At 48.6% G+C, this 22,868-nt stretch overlaps 1 protein-coding gene across 1 annotated transcript; it reads left to right on the plus strand.

The window, feature by feature from the left end:
- Positions 1-311: 311 nt before the first annotated feature.
- Positions 312-20,359, plus strand: LOC140898989 (immunoglobulin lambda-1 light chain). Its single transcript, XM_078848965.1, has 4 exons — positions 312-365; positions 500-799; positions 15,218-15,271; positions 19,660-20,359. The coding sequence occupies exons 1-4, from the start codon at positions 320-322 to the stop codon at positions 19,980-19,982; spliced, it is 723 nt and encodes a 240-aa protein (XP_078705091.1). The 5' UTR covers positions 312-319; the 3' UTR covers positions 19,983-20,359.
- Positions 20,360-22,868: the final 2,509 nt, after the last annotated feature.

Genomic DNA, 22,868 nt, shown 5'->3' on the forward strand with positions numbered 1-22,868 from the left:
GAGAGGGGTCTGCACTTGACGTTCTGAGTACACCAGACCCATTCGAGCTGCTCACCTCTGGGATGAGCTAAACTTTCTTCTTGCTGATGAAAGGCAAAGGAGTCCTTTCCCCTACAGATGTCTGAGGGGATTTATGCAGAGAGGCTCTCCCCTGGGTCCCTTCGCTCTTGGGGAGTGAAAGGCAGCAGCAGCCAGTGAGCAGGGGGCTGATTTGCATGAAGGGGCCGTTCTCCAGCACTGGGGGTTTAAGAGAGAATCGGAGGGTCCCAGACACAGACCCATTTGCCTCAGGAAGCCGAGCTCGTCTGGATTCCCCACTATGGCCTGGGCCCCTCTGCTCCTCACGCTGCTCACTTATTGCTCAGGTATTATTAGCGGGAGAGATCTTCTCCACCTCTTTACTCAGGGGATTTTCTGTTCCTCGGGTTCCTGCACGGCCTGTGGTGGGTTAGATCACTAAATATTGATTTTATCCCCATGTTTTCTCCTCCTGTCTCAGGTTCTCTCGCCCAGTACGTGCTGACTCAGCCGCCTTCAGTGTCTGTGTCTCCAGGGCAAAACGCTCAACTGACCTGTTCGGGAAGCAACATTGGTAGCAAGTATGTGCACTGGTACCAGCAGAAACCTGGCCGTGCCCCGCTACTCGTCATATACAAGGACAGTGAGAGACCCTCCGGAATCCCGGAGCGATTCTCTGGGGCCAGCTCCGGTAACACGGCCACGTTAACCATCACTGGAGTCCAGGCGCAGGACGAGGCTGATTATTACTGTCAGGTGGTGGACAGCGGTGCTGCTCACAGTGACCCAGCCAGATGGGGAAGTGAGACACAAACCTCTCATCATCAAAGGGAAACGTGTAATAGCATTCGTCCTGTGACAGCAGGAGGGGCCATTTCAGAGGCGGAGAAGCAGGTATCATATTTAATCTGCCTAGAAATCCTTCCAGGCAGAGCCTGGGACCACGCTGCGTCTCTCTCATAACCCTTGTGAACAATCTCACCCAATGCACAGAGCTCTCAAGTGGAAGGACAATTCAGAGAGCAATGGGATCTCGTCCCTATTCCTGTTACATGGACAAACTGGACTCGCACCCACTGGCAGGAGCAGATGAGCAATTGTAAGATCTATTCCTCAGTATGCTGAGTCCTGAGCCTTCCAAGGACGAGTGCAATGTGGATTTTCTCATTAATGATTACAAAACAATGAGTTTTAAAATCGATACTGGGGCACAGCCCAATGTGATGTCTGTAAAGTCATACAACACATTAAGGTCCAGACCACTTTGCACTTTAGTATCCAGCTGATGAGCTACTCACGGGACCCACTGGAAGTATGTGGTAAATGCAGTTTGAACTGTGAGCATCAGGGTAGGAAAGTGTTGCTGGAATTTCACTCGCAAGCCATACTGGGCTTACAGACTGTGACAAGTGGAGAGGGTCAATCTGGTAACGGAAGAACCAGAAGGTGATTAGGATATATTTAGAGAATAAGAGGATGGATGTGCAGGGTGGGGGTGCGTCCCAGGTAAGCACACCATAAAGATGAATTCACAAGTACCGGCTGCAACTCATGTACCTGGTAAAGTTCCAGTGGCATTTAGAGACAGGGGAGTGAAAGAACTGCACCATATGGAACAGTTGCGAGTAATAACAAGAGTTGCAAGAACTTACAAAATGGGTCAATTCTATAGTAAGTGTAGCCAAATCAGGTGGAGATGAAATAAGAATATGCTTGGATCTGAGGGATCTGAATAAAGCAATACAAAGAGAACACTTTCAATTGCCTACAGTGGAAGAAATTACCAGCAAGTTAGCAAAAACTGCCATTTTCCCTGATTTGGACCCCAGTAGTAGATTTTGGCAAGTACAGCTGGATGACAAAAGTTCTAGACTGTGTACATTCAGCACACCATTTGGGAAGTGCAGTTCACCAGACTTCCTGTGGGCATCTGTTCAGCTCTTGAAGGGTACCAAATAGTGATCCAAAAGACATATGAAGGTCTGGAAGGTGTTAAATATTATACAGATGACATACTGGGTGGGGAAATACCAGATGGGAATACGATGAAAGGCTCAAGAGAGTTCTAGACACCTGTCATGAAAGGAATCTGTGACTGAACTGGATCTGAGAGAGAGAAAATATTTGGGGCATCGTTTGCCAAATGAAGGTCTAAAACCTGATAACTTAAGTTATTGAAATGGCCTTATTGGCCTGCAAGGCTGAATTGCCAAGATTTCTTGCAATGGTTACTTACTTTGGGAAATGTATGCTGAACATGTCAACGGGAGCTACTCCTTTAAGGCAACTGTTGGGAAAGACGACATGTTTGCTGGGATGCCAGTACATGGAAGTGGCACATGAACTCTTGAAAAAATTGCTTACAAGGACACCTGTGCTGAAGTATGTACTGTCAAAGAACCAGTCGCTATGCCGGTGGATGCAAGCTCTCCCAATTAGGGGCTGTATTGCTGCAAAACAGGGCTCCTATGGCTCGTGTCTCTAAAGCTCTAAACTTCCACGCCACAGAACTATGCCCAGATAGAAGAAGAAATGTTGAAAACAGTATTTGGCTGTATTTGATTTAATCAGTTTACCTACGGGCAAAAAGTAGCTGTGAAAACATACTTTTAGGCCATTTTCAGAAAACCTTTGTAGTGCTCCACCAAGGTTTCCTAGATGGTTGTTAACACTCCCGAAATATTCGCTGGAAGTGAGACATAGACCAGTGAAAGAATTAGCACTTGCTGATTCTTTATCAAGAGCATACATGTTTCAAAGTGAAGGAGTAAGTTCAGAGGAAGCTGATGTTGCAATACGTCTTATGATAGCTTATTTTTCTATTTCCAAACAGAAATTGAAGGAATTCCAAGGAGCTACTGCAAATGATGTTGTCCAGCAAACCTTAAAACAAACTATTTTGCAAGGATGGCTGGATAAGAGACCGGACGTACCAGAGGATATCTGTGCTTATTCATTATATAATGCAGAACTAAGTTTGCAAGATGGATTTGTCTTTAAGAATGGTGGAAACATAGTACCGGCAAATCTCAGAAAAGAGATCTTGGCTATTATTCAGGACAGTCATCTTGGAGCAGAGCTATGTAAAAGGAGAGCTCAAGATGCCATCTATTGGCCGAGCACGTGCTGTCCAATTGAGGACATGATACAGTCTCTGCAACACATGTCAAACTTTCAGAAACAAAAATCAAAAGGAACCAGTGCTACCACATGAGGCCCCAGACAGATCTTAGCAGAAACTTGGCATGGACCTGTTGAGTTTCAAGGTGCAGAGTATCTTATTGTGGCTGATTAATATTCAGATACTTAGAAGTCTGCTTCCTTCAGAACACCACAAGTGTGTCTCTCATCAGACATCGCAAGTCTATATGTGCAAGGTATGGCATACCTGAAGAACTCATTAGTGACAATGGACTACAGTTTTGTGCCAGAGACTTAAAAACTTTTGCAAAGCAATGGGACTTGATTCACAAAACTTGAAGTCAAATGGAATGACCGAGAGCAGTTCCAACTATAAAAAGGATTCTTAAAAAATCTAGCCTGGGTTACACAGATCCCTATCTTAGCCTGCTGGACTACTGGAATACACCTAGAGGGGATATGAGATCACCTGCTCAACTCCACATCTTGGGAAGTCTAAGGAACCGATTCCTGACTTCATCAACGTTGGTACAACCTAAGCTCATACAAGGAGACATACAAACTAGCCTAAAATTGAGACAAGCAAAGCAGAAATATTTCTTTGACAAGGTGCAAAGCCTTTATCATCACTGAAAAATGGAGAGACTATTTGTCAAAAAGGAGTATGGAAATCTGCATTGATGATTGACCAAAACCCTGCTCCAAAATCTTATCTTGCTGAGACAGAGGAAGGAGATATCTATGGAAGAAGCAGACAGTATTTGATGAGCACTAACAGAATTGTGCAGGAGAAGAATGAAAATATGAGACAAACAGAAATTGTGTTAACATCCAGCTCAGAAATACCAGCAATACTAAACCAGTGTACTGAATCTACTGAGTCGCAAGTGGCCAGCTCAACGACAGGGGCGGAAATGGGCCCCTGATACTCCTGGTACTACCTCTAAAGGCAGAGTGCTGAGAAACCCTGCAAGACAGAGGAGAGGAAAGTGATCAGGAACAGTCAGCATGGATTCACCAAGGGCAAGTCATGCCTGACTACTCTAATTGCCTTCTATGACGAGATAACTGGCTCTGTGGATGAGGGGAAAGCGGTGGACGTGTTGTTCCTTGACTTTAGCAAAGCTTTTGACACGGTCTCCCACAGTATTCTTGCCAGCAAGTTAAAGAAGTATGGGCTGGATGAATGGACTATAAGGTGGATAGAAAGTTGGCTAGATTGTCGGGCTCAACGGGTAGTGATCAATGGCTCCATGTCTAGTTGGCAGCCGGTATCAAGTGGAGTGCCCCAAGGTTCGGTCCTCGGGCTGGTTTTGTTCAATATCTTCATAAATGATCTGGAGGATGGTGTGGATTGCACCCTTAGCAAGTTTGCAGATGACACTAAACTGGGAGGAGAGGTAGATATGCTGGTGGGTAGGGATAGGATACAGAGGGACCTAGACAAATTATTGGATTGGGCCAAAAGAAATATGATGAGGTTCAACAAGGAAAAGTGCAGAGTCCTGCACTTAGGATGGTAGAACCCCATGCACCGCTACAGACTAGGGACCGAATGGCTAGGCAGCAGTTCTGCAGAAAAGGACCTAGGGGTTACAGTGGATGAGAAGCTGGATATGAATCAACAGTGTGCCCTTGTTGCCAAGAAGGCCAATGGCATTTTGGGATGTATACGTAGGGGCATTGCCAGCAGATCGAGGGACGTGATCGTTCCCTCTATTCGACATTGGTGAGGCCTCATCTGGTGTACTGTGTCCAGTTTTGGGGCCCACACTACAAGAAGGATGTGGAAAAATTGGAAAGAGTCCAGTGGAGGGCAACAAAAATGATGAGGGGACTGGAACACATGACTTATGAGGAGAGGCTGAGGGAACTGGGATTGTTTAGTCTGCAGAAGAGAAGAATGAGGGGGGATTTGATAGCTGCTTTCAACTACCTGAAAGGGGGTTCCAAAGAGGATGGATCTAGACTGTTCTTAGTGGTAGCTGATGACAGAACAAGGAGTAATGGTCTCAAGTTGCAGTGGGGGAGGTTTAGGTTGGGTATTAGGAAAAACTTTTTCACTAGGAGGGTGGTGAAGCACTGGAATGCGTTACCTAGGGAGGTGGTGGAATCTCCTTCCTTAGATATTTTTAAGGTCAGGCTTGACAAAGCCCTGGCTGGGATGATTTAGTTGGGGATTGGTCCTGCTTTGAGCAGGGGGTTGGACTAGGTGACCTCCTGAGGTCCCTTCCAACCCTGATATTCTATGATTCTGTGATAAAGAGGGTAATTGTTCTAGACTTTTAAGAATTCAGATTAGAGTTGTGGGTGCTACATTAAGTCAATACAGATAAATAAAAATTTGAAAATTAGTTAAATTGTGTGTATTTTTTTAGAAAAGGAAATGTAACAACAGAAGGAACTTTGGAGTAGGAACAAGTTACCCGTTTTGTTGTATGGAAGGAGTCATCATGTCAGGAGACTTATCGGCAGGAGCACTTTGCTACAGCACTTGGAGCCAGGCAGGCAAGTCCACAGTAGTCAGTAATAAGTTAATTAAAGTGTTTACTGTTACATAAAGTCTCCCGGATTTCTTCTTATGTTATAATAGTTGGTTGGCAAGAGCTGTTACACCTTGCACTGGAGAAAGTCACTGGGCTCCTGGATCCAGCAGCAAAACCTCACTTCTCCCACTCTCCATCCCCAGGAGCATCTGGGATTCGCGGGCATCTGTCTCCTGAATGCAGTAGAACTCTCTGAGCCCTCCCAGCCTCCTCAGAGCCCGCACTCCAGCCCCAGTGCGAGCAGGGCCCGAGGCTTGTGAAAAAGGCACCAGCGGGAGAGAGAGACACAATCTCTGAATAACAGGACTATGAAGGAGCCGATTCCTGAGGTGAAACGTGCAGGAGCAGGAGGGCTCTGACTGCACAGAGCTGCACCAAACTCTCAGAGCCATGAGAGAGAGGGTGAAAGTTAGTGAGCATAGCCCTGACTTCGTGGCAAGGGCGGCAGTATGAATGCACTGGGCTGGGTTAGATTGGAGATGTCAACAGAACCTTCCCGTTGCTTTTCTCTTGGGGGCCAGTCTGGGTTTTTATCCACAAGACTGCCCGTAAAGATGCCACCCACACGCCCAGCTGCTTAATATTTCCAGACACTGGGCTATGTTTGTCACCTGAAATTAAGAGTTAGCCCTTGAATGGCACCCCCAAAGCCACGAACAAGAGCTGATGAATTCTCACCATGGCTCTGAGAGGTAAATAACTGCATGTTAAAGTCCCCACTTGTCAAATGGGAAAACAGAGACCTCATTGGCCAAACCCACCCTGATCTAGAGCCCTGTAACTCGGTGCAGTTACATCAGAGATAAACACGGCCCAGGGAGATCATATGACATGCCCAGGGGTGCGCAGGCAGTGCAGGAGCTGGGAGTAGAGCGATATAGTTCGCGGCTCCCAGTCCTATCCCAACAGCACTAGTCCTATCTCCGTCCCTATTTTATTCCTTCCCCTAGAGCAGAGTAAGTGCTGCTGAAGGTGGATACCTGCCCCTCTCCCTGGTCTGGATGTGCTGGGAACGAGGCTCTGAGACTGACAAACATTTATTGTAACTTCCTCAGCCCCCTTCAGCCACCGACTTGAGGGCTCTCCACACACCCCACAGCAGCTAGGGACCCCTGCAGACTCTACCTGCCTGCCCAGGCACTCAGAGAACCACAGAGCAGAACCAAAGGGTGGACACAGACTGAGAGCAGGCCCAGGGACCACTCGGGCAAAAGTGAGTTATGCATCACTAGAGCTGGAAAAATGTTTCTGACAAATAATTTATTCAGCTAAAGATGCAGTTTCGGTCAACGCAAAACTGTTCACAGATTAGACACAAATAGTCAAATCTCATCTGGGATGTGGAAGCTCTCTCTTATAGGGCTGTAGCTTGTCCCTCCTCCCGCACAGCCCCCTCCCTGGGATCGTCAGGGCCAATCAGATGAGAGCAGATGAACATAAAAGAAGACTTTAACCCCAGGAGGGTCAATATAAGGAGCAGACACTGTCAGGCATTGTCAGCACCTCTCGCTGCGTTTCTTCCAAGGGCCTGAAATCTCCTCACCATGCTCTGGGTTCCCCTCATTCCCATGTCCCCTGGGGACATGGTGTACAGGTGAGAACAGGGAGAGCAGGTTAAATACACAATGAAGTTACTGCTGAAGCCAATTGCACAAACCCTGTTACTAGTGGCTGGGGACGGACAGGGAGGGGTTGACACGTTTCTACCATATTTTTTCCAGGTTCCAGCTCGCAGCCTGTGCTGACTCAGCCGCCCTCAGTGTCAGTGTCCCCAGGAAACACCGTGAAACTCTCCTGCACCATGAGCAGTGGGACCAGTATCAGTGGCTACAGTGTGTTTTGGTACCAGCAGAAACCTGGGAATTCTCCACGATTCCTTCTGAGATACTATTCAGAGTCCAGCAAGGACCAGGGCTCTGGGGTCCCTGCTCGCTTCTCCGGTTCCAAAGACACGGCCAGTAACGCAGGCTATCTGACCATCTCCGGGGCCCTGGCAGAGGATGAGGCTGATTATTACTGTGCGGTGTGGGCCAGTAGTGCGAATCACAGTGATCCAGCCAGATGGGGAAGTGAGACAAAAACCTCCCTCCCCCACCATACGATGGTGTTGGGGGACAGAACCGCAGAGGCTGCAGTGTTTGGTCTCTGCCTATAACACATCCCACAAGAGTTGTTCTTTGCAGTGAAGTCCATTTCCTCACTCAGGAGATGCACAGCGCTCCCCTGATTCCTCCTTGTGTTCCCTCTGCAGGGGGTCGGATGGAACATCTCCCTCCTCCTTCTCTCTCTTTTTGTGGGAAGGAGGGGAGGACAACTCCTCCCAGCTGCCTCCGTGCACTGTGTGAATGGCCCTTCCCTGTCTCCCTCCTCCATCTCCTGGTGCAGGACGGGAACTCTCTACTCAGACTGGCTAAGGGTCATCACCCCCTCCAGCATGAGCAGGGGAGCTCCAGCTCCAGTTACACCCTCTTGAGACATCCCTAGTCAGGGCCCTAGAGGTCTTGCCAAGAGAACATAAGAACGGCCACACTGGGTCAGAGCAAAGGTCCATCTAGCCCAGTATCCTGTCTTCCAACAGTGACCAATGCCAGGTGCCCCAGAGGGAATGAACAGAACGGTAATCACCAAGTGATCCATTCCTTGTCACCCATTCCCCACTTCTAGCAAACAGAGGCTAAGGATGCCAGAACACTCGAGCCTGCAGCAAAGAGAGATCCTGAGATTTCCAGAGTAAAACAAGCCCCTGGGCCAGGTGACGGAGCAGGGCTGTTTGCTTAAATATTCACAGGGAAGCATCAGACTATCCAGGAATGACATTTGGACTGGTGTATGTGTGAACGAACAAGTTACACTCAGAACATACCCGGACTCCACGTCACTGACTGCGGGAGAACCGACCCGAACGGCATTAACGTCTGCCACCGCTCAGCAAAGGGGTGACGCTGGTGTCAGAAAAGGGCCGTTGAGGTCACCAAAAGGGGGAATGATATAGAACCCTACTGGGAGAGGGTGGCTGCTCTACCTTATCCTGGTGCGATTGCCCCAATACCTGGGCAATCTCTTCCAAAGCTGTGAGCAGGCCAATGACTTGAGGAGTCGGTCTCTGCACTCAGAGAGCCAGGGAGGAGCTGCTGGATTCTGAGCCCCCTATTTCCTGTGAGGTGCCCGGGTGGGAACTGAGCTCTTTCATAAGTGATCAGCAGGCAGAACCTGCTCCATTGGGCAGCTAGCCCTTGGAAACAGTCTCTGCCTTTGCCAGGAGCGACCAGATCCGTTGGTGCACGTTGACCTCTGCTGGCCTTGCTTTGCCTGCCCCAGCCCCAGCTTGTCTGACACCATGGTCCGTGAGGTGAGTGCTGGATTCACATCAGCTCCGATCTCTGTGGCTCTGCTGCCATCTTCAGGCTCATCCCAAGCAGGAAGCGTCTCCAGCTGTAAGGGTCTGGTTGACATAGACCCGGGAATCTTCACATGGCACTGCAGCAAAAGGACACTAGATGGGGATGTGCACCAGGGAAGGAGGTTACTGCAGGGCTGGGGGGTGCAGGCAGAGTTGCAGATTCCCACAGACACCCAGGAATCATAATCTGGCTAAGATGTTCCAAAAGGACAGGGATCTGGGGAGCCTCTGTTTCTATTTGCCCAACTGAAGACACGGGAAAGGAGCCTGATTTTCACACGACAGGTACTTCGCCCCCTTTGGATACCCGCAAATCACTAGCCACCTTTGAAAATCTTGGCCAATCTGTTTTCTTTTCCTCTGAATTGAGTTCCTGTTAGAGAGGCCTGAACTCAAGCCCTGGATCTAAACAGAAGCAAACTTTGGCAGGGGCAGGAGGCGGAGAGGTAACTGCAGGGGGAGTAGAGGCATCCAGATCTGAATTTCCTGGCACTGTCAGAGAGTTAGCAGAGGGAGGCTCATTGCTTAGCTCTGGGAATTGGGCCTTGCCCGTTATCTGAACTGTGTTGCGACTGATTGTCAGTGTCTGACATTTGCCCAATATTAATTTGTTGCTGCATTTCAGGGCTTAGGTCCATCTCCTGTTCCTGTCTTTGGCTAGTTTAATCATTTCCCTTTGCGTGGACTCAGACGTATGCATAACTTGATGGGAGATGGCAGCTTGCTACAAAACGTTTACCTGACCTGTATTATTTAGAGTATACGGCTCAGCATCCCTGTCTGAAATTGGGGCATTATGAGCTGCTAAGACTGCACTCATTAAGAAACAATGAAGTTGAGTAACCGACCATATTCATGTCCCTAAGAGACTCAAGTACATGCTGGGACAAATGACTGACCTGGAGGAGCGGCTTGTGGCCTGCTGCACAGCACACGTGCAGTGACGGCACGGTGAATAGTAGGCAAGGCTGCTCAAGCGGAGCACAGTCATCTGCCCCACCTTGCCATGCAAAGCTGCCCAAGTGCACCAGAGCAAAACCAACAGTCTCTTGCCTTGAGAAAGCCCTCTCTGATCCTGGAGGATTCCCAAAGCCCCTCTCAAAATGATCTACAAAGATCACCCATCATTGATCTGCAGCCACCTCTGGGGTGGAGAGAGACAGCTGATGTACAGCCCACAACATCACGACACACAAGTTTGGGGCAGGCAGCACAGAATAATAATACGGCCGATCCAATGAGAAATTGAGGTAGGTAGAATGTAACTAGCTTTGTTACAACAGGCCAGGTCACTGGGGTTAACACCTGAAAGTGCTGTGGAGTCTCATTGAACCCAAATGGCCAGGAGTTCCTTAGACAGCTGCAAAATGCTTCCAAAGTAGGAGTAGTATTTATCACAGGAGCTCAATTTCACGTCTCATCTAAAAGATGTTTCTTCCAGAAATCATGTCCCCTCACGCCGTGCTGAGACACCGACTTCCGATCGGTCTCAGCACCTACCCTGTCTACAACACCCAACTTCTTGCAGCCCCCGAGGTGTTTCTTGGAGGTCTCCATGTCCAGCTCAAGCAGTTGTAGTGGGAGAGGCCTGACATGGTGCCCAACCATCCTACGCAAGGCTACGCAGCTACTCACTGAGGCCTTAGCTGATCACTCAGCTGATGAGTGATCAGAGCTCAATTGGTCTTCGCTCCATGTGACAAGGGCATGGCCATTGTGAAGTGATACGTGTAAATACCCCTGACTGCACAACGTCAATGACCAATCACCGTCAGCAGAGCTGAAAGCTTGGCTCTGACACAGACTGTGCTAACAACAAGGTGAAAGGACACCCTGGCAAAGCACAACAAGCCCTGAGCCCCATGGAAGTTTCATTCAACCCTCCAAACAGGGTCTAGGTGTTGGGATGCTGCCCAGGCCCTGGCCTGTGGAGAGAACTGGGTGGGCTCGGCGAGCCAGGGACCAGCAGCCAGAACAACTGAAAAGAGAGCTGGTGATAATGGAAGTCTGATTAGCTTCAACTGGCCACCAGATGCCCTGAGCCACAAACAAGGTGGCGTGGGGAACACCGATGCTCGGGGGGTGGGAGGGCTACTGGCTGAGAAAGCTGGGCTAGTGCTTTCTGCTTTGGTTCGATTCTTTGCCGAGTCTCTGACCCTTACCAGTCCAATAAGCCAGGAAAAAGTAAAACAAAGGGGGTGGGATTGTCTATGAGACACTTCACACACACACACACAGGTTTGGGTTTTGTTGGAGTCTGAGTTTTTCTCAAGCTAAACGAAGCCGGTTGACCAGTCTGAATCCAGAACAAAGCAGCCCCAAGCGATGTGTGCGTGCTGGCTGGGCTGGCTCACACATTCACCCTAGGTAAGCACGGCACCCTAGGTAAGCAGGGAGTATGTTCTCTGGCCCAGTCGCTCCCAACCAGCCAGAATGAGCTGGTCCTGGCGGTAGTGAAAGGAATTAACGGGGCTCTTCACCTGGCTCTGGTTTAATGCCAACTGGTGAAACAGTTGCTCTGACACATAAGGGATTGATAGCCCTGGCTAGACCCAGCCAGAGCACCGGCCACTTCTCCAGGCAGCTCCACCCAGGCATCCTAGTCCTGACCCCCAGCACTGTGGTCATTCCACTCCAAGCTCTCCAAGTAGGGTGACTGCCCATGGGAACAGGGGCAAGGCAGAGACCAACTCAGCCTCATTCCTGCAATAAAAAGGCTTGGAATCCAGATACCCAGAGGTGAACGGTTACCAACTGAAGGAAGGGAGACTTGCTTTCCTGAAAGCCTGGCTGCTTGCATGATGCTTCTTGCGCATGCAGGGAACTATAAACAGAGTGATTGCCACTTGCACTGAGAGGCACTTACGCTCCCCAGAAACTACTCTGATTTCCTTTCAGGTTTAGCAGGAAAAGGAAGTGGTTTCCAGGAGCCAGACAGTTACACACCATCTGCCAGGTGCGCATGCAATCGCAGGACAGTTGGCAACGCAAGACTGCTCAACCCCACAGTGTGTTTCCCCCATGACTAGAGTGTTTCAGTGCATCAATGGAAAAAGAAAAAAAGCATGAAATCATGTAACCACAAGTCAACTTGTAATCACAGGAGCTGACCGCAGAGGGCACTTACTGATTACACGTGGTAACTGTCCTGCCGCATGATATCACACGGCAGGTTTTCATCGGCTACATGTTTCGGGACCAACTGGCACTTCCCCGCCTATGAGATAATTTCAGGTGTACAAAACTGCCACTCAGGGTCAAGCAACCAGCTGTGAAACAGGTAAATTTCATGAGTCCATCTGCCATCGTCAGCTGATCCAAGGGGATTCGGTTCTGATAAGGCAGGTGCAGTGCAGTATTTTCTTACCATTAGCGCATCTCAGCTCTGGCTGCTCCACACAAGGGACAGCAGAGAGGTGGCAGCCACTTTGACTGAAATAAAACTGTGAGTGGGGGACCCCCCGCCCCCCTCCAAGGAAGCTTTGGAAAGCTGGAGCCTTTTGCCGCCTCTAATTGCTTTCTAGGGTCTCCCCCCTGGTTGGCCATTCGGAGCAGTAATAGAATGATCAGGATGGGGAATGTTACGGGAATGCCCTCATCTTTTCAGCCGAACACCAGCTATTTTCCCAGCTGGGCAGGTTTCTGCTCTCCTCCCCCCCAGCCCCAAGAGCATGGAATCAGGTGTCTGAATATTTTGATGTTCACTTTAAAATCCTTCCATTTAAAATAGCACCCACCAGCTGGGGAGGGGGTCGCTCGGTCTGGACTGAACACCCTGCACAGTATGGGATTGGGGACTTTCAAAGGGGATGTTATTGAAGAAAGCTTTAAAGAGCAACAGGAAGCCCTAGTAGCTTGGGAATCTGGGGTTGACGGAGCAGGCTTGAATTTCAGTTTAAACCTTTCCCCGGGGACCTCCTATTGCAGATGTGTTCAGGCATCGGCCGTCACTGCCCCCGCTGACTCTGTCTGCTATCAGCCCTTGGCTCCTGGCCCCTCCCCTCCAAGCTCACATTGCCAGCTGTACCTATCACCCGATGTTCCTCTCTGTCTCTGGCCTGTACTGCGCACACCAAGCTCAGCTTGTCAGGCATAACTGGCTGAATCCAGGGGTTAAGAAGTGATGTTTCAGTTCCCAGTCAGGTGGCAGAGCCAGAGCAGTGGGATTCCTGAAGACGCCAGTTGAACAGAAGACTCTGTCCATGGCTGAGATGGTGCCCATCCATCCCCCACGGGGCAGATAGGGGAAGGACTTATCTTGCTACTGCAATGAATTATTAGACTGTAGGAGCAGCATCTGTTGGGACAATTTAGCTTTGTGCCTTGGACATACAGAAAGACGGACCTATGTGGCTTTCTTGGGACCCAGGAACTTGCACAGAAGATGCTTATGGTAGATGTCAATGGTGTGAACATCCAGAGGGCCATACTCTGCGAGGGGCAGCCAGACCCTCCCTAATCCTAAGAGACAGCACACGTCATGGCTCAAAACTTGGAAATGGCCTGTGGGTTCCCCTTGTTGTGGATCACTCCATGGTTCCCAGCAAGGACCAACCCCAGGGGCTAGGAGGGCCGTTTACAGCAAGAGTAACCCGTACATTGCGACAAACACCCAGGAGCCTTCCTACCTGCTGCTTCACAGGGATGTCTCTGACTGGCCTTCTGGGGAACCCGTTGGGCTCGCATGTTCTAAAGACGTCTCCAGCGCTGCCTTCGCTGTGGGCCGAATGGAGGATGCTGCTGATACTTCAGTAGCAAGTGTCCTTTAGCCACTGCATTCTCCTTCCAGGATGGGATTCATTCACGGCATCAAGGTGGATTTCAGAGCAAAGAACCTCATTGTCCTGACCTTCTGCGTCAGTGGGACCCACGGGGAATCAAGCCACAGGCTCACTGGAAATATAGAAATACGGAACCAGGTAAACCAGATTTCAAGTCCTAATATCGCCTTTTTCTTGATTTTTATTTGTCTTGACCTAAACGAAAGCAAGGCTGCACTGCGGCTAGCTCTGAGTTTCCAAAGGACCTGGGCAAAGGGACCCCTACACTCTAGACATCTGTCTGTGACCTTCTTGCCTCCCCGACCATTTCAGATCACACATTGATTCAGACGCTCAGCCTGAAAAGTAGGGGAGTCTGCAGCCATGGAGTGGGGGGAAGTGCCATGGTCTGTGGGGTGGTTCAGGGGAGATATGGATACAGGGGGGCCCATAAGGTGCTGGCTTCATAAGGGGAGACTATTGCTTGTGGCCCTTTGCTAGAACTGGCCCGGTGCAGCATTCTGGAAACTGGGAATAATCATGTAGCCTCTTTTCAATTCTGTCTATCGGCTCCAGTACGATGTATTTTATTGATCCATACTCCAGTCCCTGCCACCTTATCCATTCTGTGGACAACTTCATAACAGAGAGAGCCAGGCTCCCCTTCCTCCCAACCCCTATCTCTTAGCTCTCCACGTCTTGTTGTGCGGTTCCCTGGAGGCCCCTGGACTCCGGGCCGAAAGGTCCTGTGCCAGGCTGGCTGGTGGAAACTCTGCTCGTCTCTGTGATCTGGTTTATTCTATGGGTTCTGAACACTGCTGTGCACCAGCTCCGTTAACGTTACACTCACTGTGCTCACATATGTACACGGGGCCCGTTGCCAGGTAGCAGGGCACCGTAGAAAGGTCAAACACAGAAATGGAAACCAAGCTGGGCCCAGTGACCCCATTCTGCCAAAATGAGGAGGAAAAAAGATCCAGAAAGGACGAGCTGGTGAAGAAGACAGGCCAAGATGCTCAATGACAAACAGATCTGAATAGAAAGGCCCTGTGCTAGGACTCAAAGAGAAAGAATTTGTTCTTTGGGATTAGCATCCTATTTAACTCAAGACCTTGACCAGAGGCACAGTGGCTTATCCCTTGGGAGAGAAGCTGATTCCACAATTACACTCCCCACTAAATTATTGTCCGTCCCCCTGTATCACCCAAGTTTCTTCAGAGAAGAGAAATCTGGGTCCCTTCTCCCAAAGCTCAACATTCTGGCCAATCAACCTCCCCATCTAATTCACCCCGCCGATGGGACGCCTGGGCCACAAAGCAGAAGCAAGCAGCTGCCGGGATATTTTTGCACAGCCGTGTGTCACTGTGCGTATGTCTTCGGCGGCGGAACCCAGTTGACCGTCCTTGGTAAGTCACTCTAATATTCATTTACAATCGTTTCCCAGTTGTTGCGAGTTTTGAATTTTGTTCCTTTGTCTCCCCTTCTCAACTTCTCTATCTATTCCAGGCTGGGTGCTCTTCTACTCTGTCCTAATCACCATGAAAATGTGTGCGTGGACAGAGGGGGGGTTGCTCTGTTGAATGACAAAACGCAGGTCCTGTGTAGTTACAGATTTTTCCACTTGTAAAAATGTTTTTGCCCTTTTGTTACTGATGAGTCCCCACTGATCAAAGCTTTGGTCACATAACAGGGTTTTGTTTTATTACAGGCTATAGGTGTGTGTGGGGGGTACCTCCTAATTTCAGAGCCCAGCAAATTGTATTTTAATTGTTTATCTAACAAAACTTTCTATGTCAGTTTTCACTCTCTGATGGAAAGATTCCCAGGTAAGGCTATGGTAACGAGGAGAAAATATTCAGGAGTTTGAGATATAAGGTTTTAGTTTCATAGACGACTGGTCAGTCCTGCAGCCAAAAAAGAAAAAGCGTCTTTGTTTCAGAAATGGTCAAAAATGACAGCTGCTTTTTGTTTTTTTTTGTGTCTGATGCTTTTCCTGAGGTTATGCTGGAAAACTTAGACGGTTTTGGTGAGAATTTTCAACTCAGGGAAAGAAAATAGGAGTGGTCAATGAGCTGAGAGAGAGAGAGAGAAACTCCTCTTGAAAACATAGGTGGATGTTTTCGGTCATCCAGGGGGCAGAAGCAATTAAAAGGAGACTTTGAATTCTCAGGTGCAATTAAAAGGGATACAGAGCAAATGACTTCTTCTTGAAACATGAGACACCCTCTTTTGCAAATAGCCTGTTCAGTTTTAAGCATCTGGCTGGCTAGTCACTGTTGTATCGGAGCTTGCAGAGACTGAAAAGAGCCAGAGAAGGATTTCTCCTGGTCAGGCAGTTACTTAGATATTACTGCAATGGGCGCAAGGAATACCTGCGGTAGCTAGATAGGCAACAAAAATGGTCTTAAATAGCGAGACTCACATACGGATGAGGAACTGCTCCAAGTAGGACTCTGTCGCTTGGAATAGAGAGGTGCAGGAGAGGATTCAGTCGAAGTGTTTAAGGTTATGAATGAATTATTGTGATTGTTAACAAGCGAGCACGGCTCACTCCTCCTTTTTGACTGCCCGTTGAGCCACGGGGTCTCTAGGTGGAACGGCTGGCAAGTATGTATTCGCTAAGTAAAAGGGTGTGTTATCCCCTGGGGAGATGATAGAGTAGAACACTGTAGTTTGAGTTAACAAGAAGCTGGATAATTTTATGACCAGTTAACACCACTGTTCTGTGACTTGCACATGCAAAGACAAGGGAATTGATATCTTGTGCTTCGGGACAGAGGATGATCATTGCGATAGGACAGAAGCATGTCCCTGCCCAGCACTGCACAGCTGCATTGAAACGGGCCAGACTATGAATTCAGTGGGATCTGTGATGGCACAGTGCCTCTGAGAATCAGATCAATAGGAATTGCTGTACAGTGTCAGACCACTGAGCTGGCAATTACCACACATGCTTAGGAGGAAAGTGACCAACCCTTATTAGCTAATTTTCAGAAGTGCTGCACGCCCATAGCTCCCAATAGCAGTGCTGGGTGCTCAGCGTCTCTGAGAATCAAGCTGTGTGTGCAGGTCTGAACATGTCTGTGCAGTCAGAATATGCAGAACTAAGTCAAGGGATGATTTCCTTTGGGAGTTTAGCCACAGATATTTATTCCTCTCTACTAGCGAGAGGGAAACCCGCAGCAGATAGGGTCACACCAGCAGTGTTCAAAATTTTTTTTTTTTTGAGAAAGCTTCTCTTAAAACATCTAAGACAGTGGTTTTCAACCCTGGGGGGCCATGGACTATGGCTAAGGTTGTCAAAGGGGTCCGCGCCTCCATTCAAAGTCTTTGAAGGGTCCGCAAATGAAAAGAAGGTTGAAAGCCACTGAACTAGAAATTTTAGATATTCTGATGGGACTAACGTTGTCATTTAAGAGAAAACGAACCCCGATCCAGAAACAATGGGCCAAATCTGCTCTCGGTTACATTGGTGTAAATCTGGAGTAACTGGATTCACTTCGTCCTAGAAGATATTAAAATGATGGGTTCTCCTGCCAACAGTGTGTTTGTGTGTGTGTGTTTGTGTGTGTATACACACACACACTAACACAAACATTTTATAGATATATATTGGCCTCTCTCAATCAAAGCCGTGAATTTACAATAGCTGAGAATCTGACCACAACCTTGAGCTCTGAGTGACTATCATTGACCACTGAATCCAGTGGGCCTCTGTGCTAGCACATGGGTCCCCTTGGGGGAACTCATTGCAGGATAAGGGCTTAAGTCTCTGAAAGATCAGTTTCCCTTCAGGAGGAGGGAATCTTATCGGTTATTGGTTGCTACTTATTGGTTGCAGCATTAACTGCAATGTAGCACTGAACAATCATTGATGAAACACAGGGAACTCTAGATGGCTCTCTGCTTCTCTTGATTGTTCGGCAATCAGTGCTGTGAATATTAGCCGCTCTGGCAGTTGTTAGCAAGGAGGTTTCTTTAAACATGAGCTGAAATTGACTTCTGAAAATATTGGGCCATATTCTTCTCGGTACTGTGGCAAAAGTGCATTGACTACACAGGATTTACACAGCGTAGATGAGAGGAGAGTTTGCCCCAGAGACTCTAGTTAACTAAAGATATATCTTTGAATTGCCAAACGCTGTACAACTGAACGCAGGAGAGCGAGCCCTTCCGGTTCTCTACTCCGATAAAATATTGCCCCACTCCTGCGATTGGATCCACACAGGCATACTCACAGAGCATCTTTGAAGCCAATAGGAATCCAGCCCGGGCCGGTGGTATGGACCTGATTGCAGGATCAAGGCCTAAGAGGCTAAATTTCTCTGACTTGAACACAAAGAAATAATCTGACGTATCAATGCCCCGGAGTGATTGTGAACTCCGCAGTAACGGAGCTATGGGATTAAATGTTGGCTTGTGCCAGGTCAGCCGTCGGCTGAGCATTTCTCAGTAAAGGGCCATTCATTCCCACTAATGTGATGTTCAGCTGGTATAGCTGTAGAGCCAATGAGGTCGTAATGGACAAGATTATTAATGCTAGGACCAAAGGCCTAATTCCAGGCAAGCAGGATATCTGCAGTGGGAGAACTGTGCCCACAGGAATTATCAATGTAGGGTGCCATGACAGATTCTGAATCTGCGGAAACTTTGATGCTGCCTATGAGCCATAATCTATCCTAAATCTTTGCACAAAGAATCTGATCCAGCAGAGCAGTTAAGCACGTGCTTAACTTTAAGCGCATGAGTAGTCAGTCTATTGACTTCCAGGGGATGGCTGATGCATGCATCTAAGTGCTCAACTGGATTAGGGCCCTAGTTCTTATTTTAAGGGCCCAAATTTTGCTTTTGGTTTCTCTGATGCAATCAAATTAACATCAGTGGTTTAACATTTCCCTCAGTACCTGCTTCAATGCGAGCTGAATTTGCCGACATGCGGCCCCAAAGTATTGAGAAAACAGTAAGAATAAAAACTTGAAACACACTATGTGAGTTCTCTGCCGTGTATGGAGTATCCTGCAGGAGGAGATACTGAAGGGGCACAAATTTCTAGAATACCAACAAACCAATTTAAGTAGCTCTCAGGTCAGGCAGGATTCCAAATCAGAGCTAAACCTGGAATCCTCTGAAACATCCACTTTTCCTACAGCCAGCGACACAAGATGGCAAATGCTAGCTGGCAGTTTTAAAGATAGACATGTTAGAGCCAGATGACAGCAGACCAGCCATAGCGGAGCGCCATTTTGCATATGAAAGCAACAGCTGCTTTCGATGTTCTGAGGGCAGCTCGCAGCAGATCAAACATGGTTGACTCAAAGAATAAGCCAGCTACATTCCTCGGCCCTGAATTCCTGGGCAATCATGCAAATGCAGCGTCAGTGCCATATGGTTCCTTAGCTGGTGGGAGAGGGAACAAGTACAAGGAGAGATGCTGGGGGATGTTTAACACGGGAGATCATTATATTGGGCTAGCGCAGTGTTTTAGCTGAACTTAGCTTTTCCTGTTCTACTCCACTCTAACTTTACCAGATAGAATCCGGGGATATAGGTGAGCTTTCATTTGATTTTTAATGGTAAGACTTTGTAGTTACAAAGCAGCATTGATTTACAGTTCAGGCAGTTTCTCCCTCAGCTGTCATGGAACTACATTCATTTATAGTAGGTGAGGATCTAGCTCAAAATATCTAGTACCTTGGATTCTGCACTGGCAGCGTCTGAATTTGATGTTCCACTGTGTATCTGAATTCTCTTTGGCTTTGTTCCTAATCTGACTCTGAATCTCCTTGTCTTGTAGGTCAGCCAAAGGCATCTCCTACCGTGCACCTCTTCCCTCCATCCTCGGAAGAGATCAAAACAAAGAGCAAAGCCACACTGGTCTGTCTGCTGGGCAGCTTTTACCCAGGCTCAGTCCAAGTCACCTGGAAAGCTGACGGCCAGCAGCTGTCCACTGGAGTGGAGACGACCAAGCCATCCAAACAGAGTGACGACAAGTTCATGGCCAGCAGTTACCTGTCTCTGGATGCATCAAAGTGGAAGACTCATGAGACCTACACCTGCCAGGTGACACACGATGGGAAGAACTTCGAGAAGTCCCTGAAGAGCTCAGAGTGTTCTTAGCCCTCTGACCACAGGGGGCTCAGCTGGTTCCCGAATCAGTCTGTAGGGGGTTCCCCAAGGGAACCTGGATCTGTCTGTAGCATTCCCATAATGCTGATTTCCAGCAAAACTCCTTCCTCTTTAAGGTGGGAGATTTTACCAATCCATATGACACCTGTCTTTATTCCCACGTCCCCACTGCTCTCACCCCCTGCATTCCCTGGAAATGTCCTTCCTGCTTTAGTCTCTGATGCAGCCTTGTTAGGATATTAATAAAATCAGAAAAATTTGACTATCACTGTGACTCTGAAGGGTTTAACTTCTTCTGTCCCCTTTTCTCCTGATGTATTAATTGCAATATTCACATAATCTTCCAATAAAATAAACTTACCTTTTATCAGCCAATATGGTTTTCTTTTTAGTAGGGATCTCGTTGGCTTTGGGGTTTCAGACAAGCTAAGGGAGAAGTAACGCTGAGTGACGTGTAATATCATGGAGATCAGGGGAGGGGGAGAGATGTCACAGAGGGATCATTACCCAAGCTGTGACTGTTCTCCCCTAACACGGGTCACTCTGGCTCTCAGCCAGCCTTCTGGGAGGGGTGACAATTGCTGCTGCACAAATCTCTCTGCAGAGTACACGTTGTGTTAGGGAATCACTGGGGATCATGGGCTGCATGAGAGCATAATGCAAACCCCTGTGGCTCTGCAGCCAGCCCTGCTTGTGCTGGGATCCTGGCACCTCCCAACAGACCAGCAGGGCTAGGCTGGCTCAATGCTCAGCTGGGTCACTAGCCCTGCAGAGACCAGTCTGCTCTGTGAGTTAGTATTGAGTCACCCTCTGCCCTCGCAGGGGGCAGATTCCGGCTCCCGTTTTCTCCCTTTAGTCATTCTTCAAGAAGCCTCATTAGAGTCAGTCAATGGGCTATTGGCTGAACAGCTCAGGACTCAGGGGAATAAGCGTCCAAATCTGGCCCATAGGGTGAGGGGCACGACACTGCTGCAGGTTGGTCCCTGGGTTAGGCTATAAATAGAGCTCCTGGCTACTTCTGGTCAGTAGAGACCCAACGGACCTCTTTGGAAGAGTTCCATTGGGCAGGATATTAAACACCAACTTGGGGGACAGCTCCCTACGCACCCAACCTGCCCTCCCAGCAGGGGCAGCTGTACATGGAAATCTGCCTGAATTAAACAAGTGCTGCTGGCCACTGAGACACACCTGCTGTGTTTCAGCCAGAGGGGAAGGCAGTGACCTTTATGTGCAGTTTGACCAACTGTGTAAATGAGTAAAGTGCTTTGGGAGTCTTCAGATTCAAGATGCTTTTCAAATGAAATCAAAACATTACTGATGATATGGATTCTCTGGAAACACTCAGGCCTTTGTTACTTCTGGGCTTTTGCACAATTTGAGCCTTGACAGGCCAGAGCAGACAATTTGTGTCCCATTAATTACCCCATAGTTGTCCTGGGGAATCAGTTTCATGTGAGACTGGATACTCGGAGGGGAGCTCCGGGGTCTGTCTCACCCTTCCCAGACAGCAGCATGCACCGTGTGTATAGCTGGAAATTTGCATCACAAAGACATTTATCATGGACCCCGAGCCGTGCTGGGCCACCAGCCAAAGGAGACCCTGATTCCCTGACAGTCCTGGGGCCAGGGAGGTAAAGGGATACGTTTGTATCACATATGCCACATATGTGTCAGATACCACCGAGCTGTCACCTCTCACAATACGGGTGACATGGATGGGTGGATGGATGGCCAGTCATGCACTGCCATCTCCTACAGAAGGGGTTAAGTGGAAAGGGAGCAGAGGGAGGCTGCGATATGGATGAGTTTGAAAGAATGAAGGGTTCTTAAACTTCACAAAGTATTTTTAACATCACCAGACCAACTGTCCCACCATTCCCCCCCTACACAAACAGGTCTGTACATGGTGGGAGGGTAAGAATTCCAGGTTATGATTTGTGGAGCCCCAAGAGTGTGCAGTACACAGAGGAGACAAGGGCTCTCAGAAGTTTTCAGCAGCTCACACAGAACGTGTGTATGAGAGGGAGAACGAGCATGGGCCATGGAGTTCGCTACTCGAATTCAGGGCGTGCGCTGATTTTAACACTACTTCATTGACAAAAAGGCTCTGTTGCCTTGCACATGTAAACTACAATAGACTGATGAATGGACTGAAAAGCTACATGAAGTATTTAAGGGGTTTTCAAAAGTGACTAACTCCATTAAAAGTCTAAGTTCAACTGAAAGTCAATAGGATTTAGAAGTGTAAGGGCCAGATTTAAAAGGCAATGAAATGAATGGGCGTTTGGCAGCTAGGTGCTTTTGAAAATCCCGCTAGGTGCCATCCTGTACATATAGGTGCTTAAATACCTTTAACACTCCAGCCCAACGTGCTGAAGTCCCTTCTGACAAGGGGACTTCAGCACTTTTGCCAGAGGCTCAGGCCTCCCCTCCCTACCCAGGGAATTCTCACAGAGTCTGAGCCTGAGCCACTGAAGTCACAGGAGCTTCCCCACCAACTCCAGTAAGTGTCTGTTAGTGTGTCAAACACAGCATGTGAGCCTTGGCTTCAACTGCGGCCCATTAATGAGGAAATTAGGCTGGTACCATTCACACCCCTGGCCGTGCTGAGCTGACACACACCAGGCACTAAGGGGGGGTTCGTGTTTACAGTCAGAGGGAGGGTCCAGGGCCCTGGTTTAATTCACGAGAAACCAGCTGAGCATGGACACAGCTCACAGCCTGGACGTTTACTGGCCCTGCCTTTGGCGAGAGGGGCACCACACGCCCACACTCTGCTGGGCAGCAGGCACCAGTGCGGCTCCCCTAAGGTGAGGGGAAGGGAATAGCCCAGCAATGGTGGGAGTCTCATGGCAGCTCCGTCCAGGGAGACAGCGC

Source organism: Lepidochelys kempii, chromosome 15 (assembly GCF_965140285.1).
Source record: "Lepidochelys kempii isolate rLepKem1 chromosome 15, rLepKem1.hap1, whole genome shotgun sequence".
NCBI lineage: Eukaryota > Metazoa > Chordata > Testudines > Cheloniidae > Lepidochelys > Lepidochelys kempii.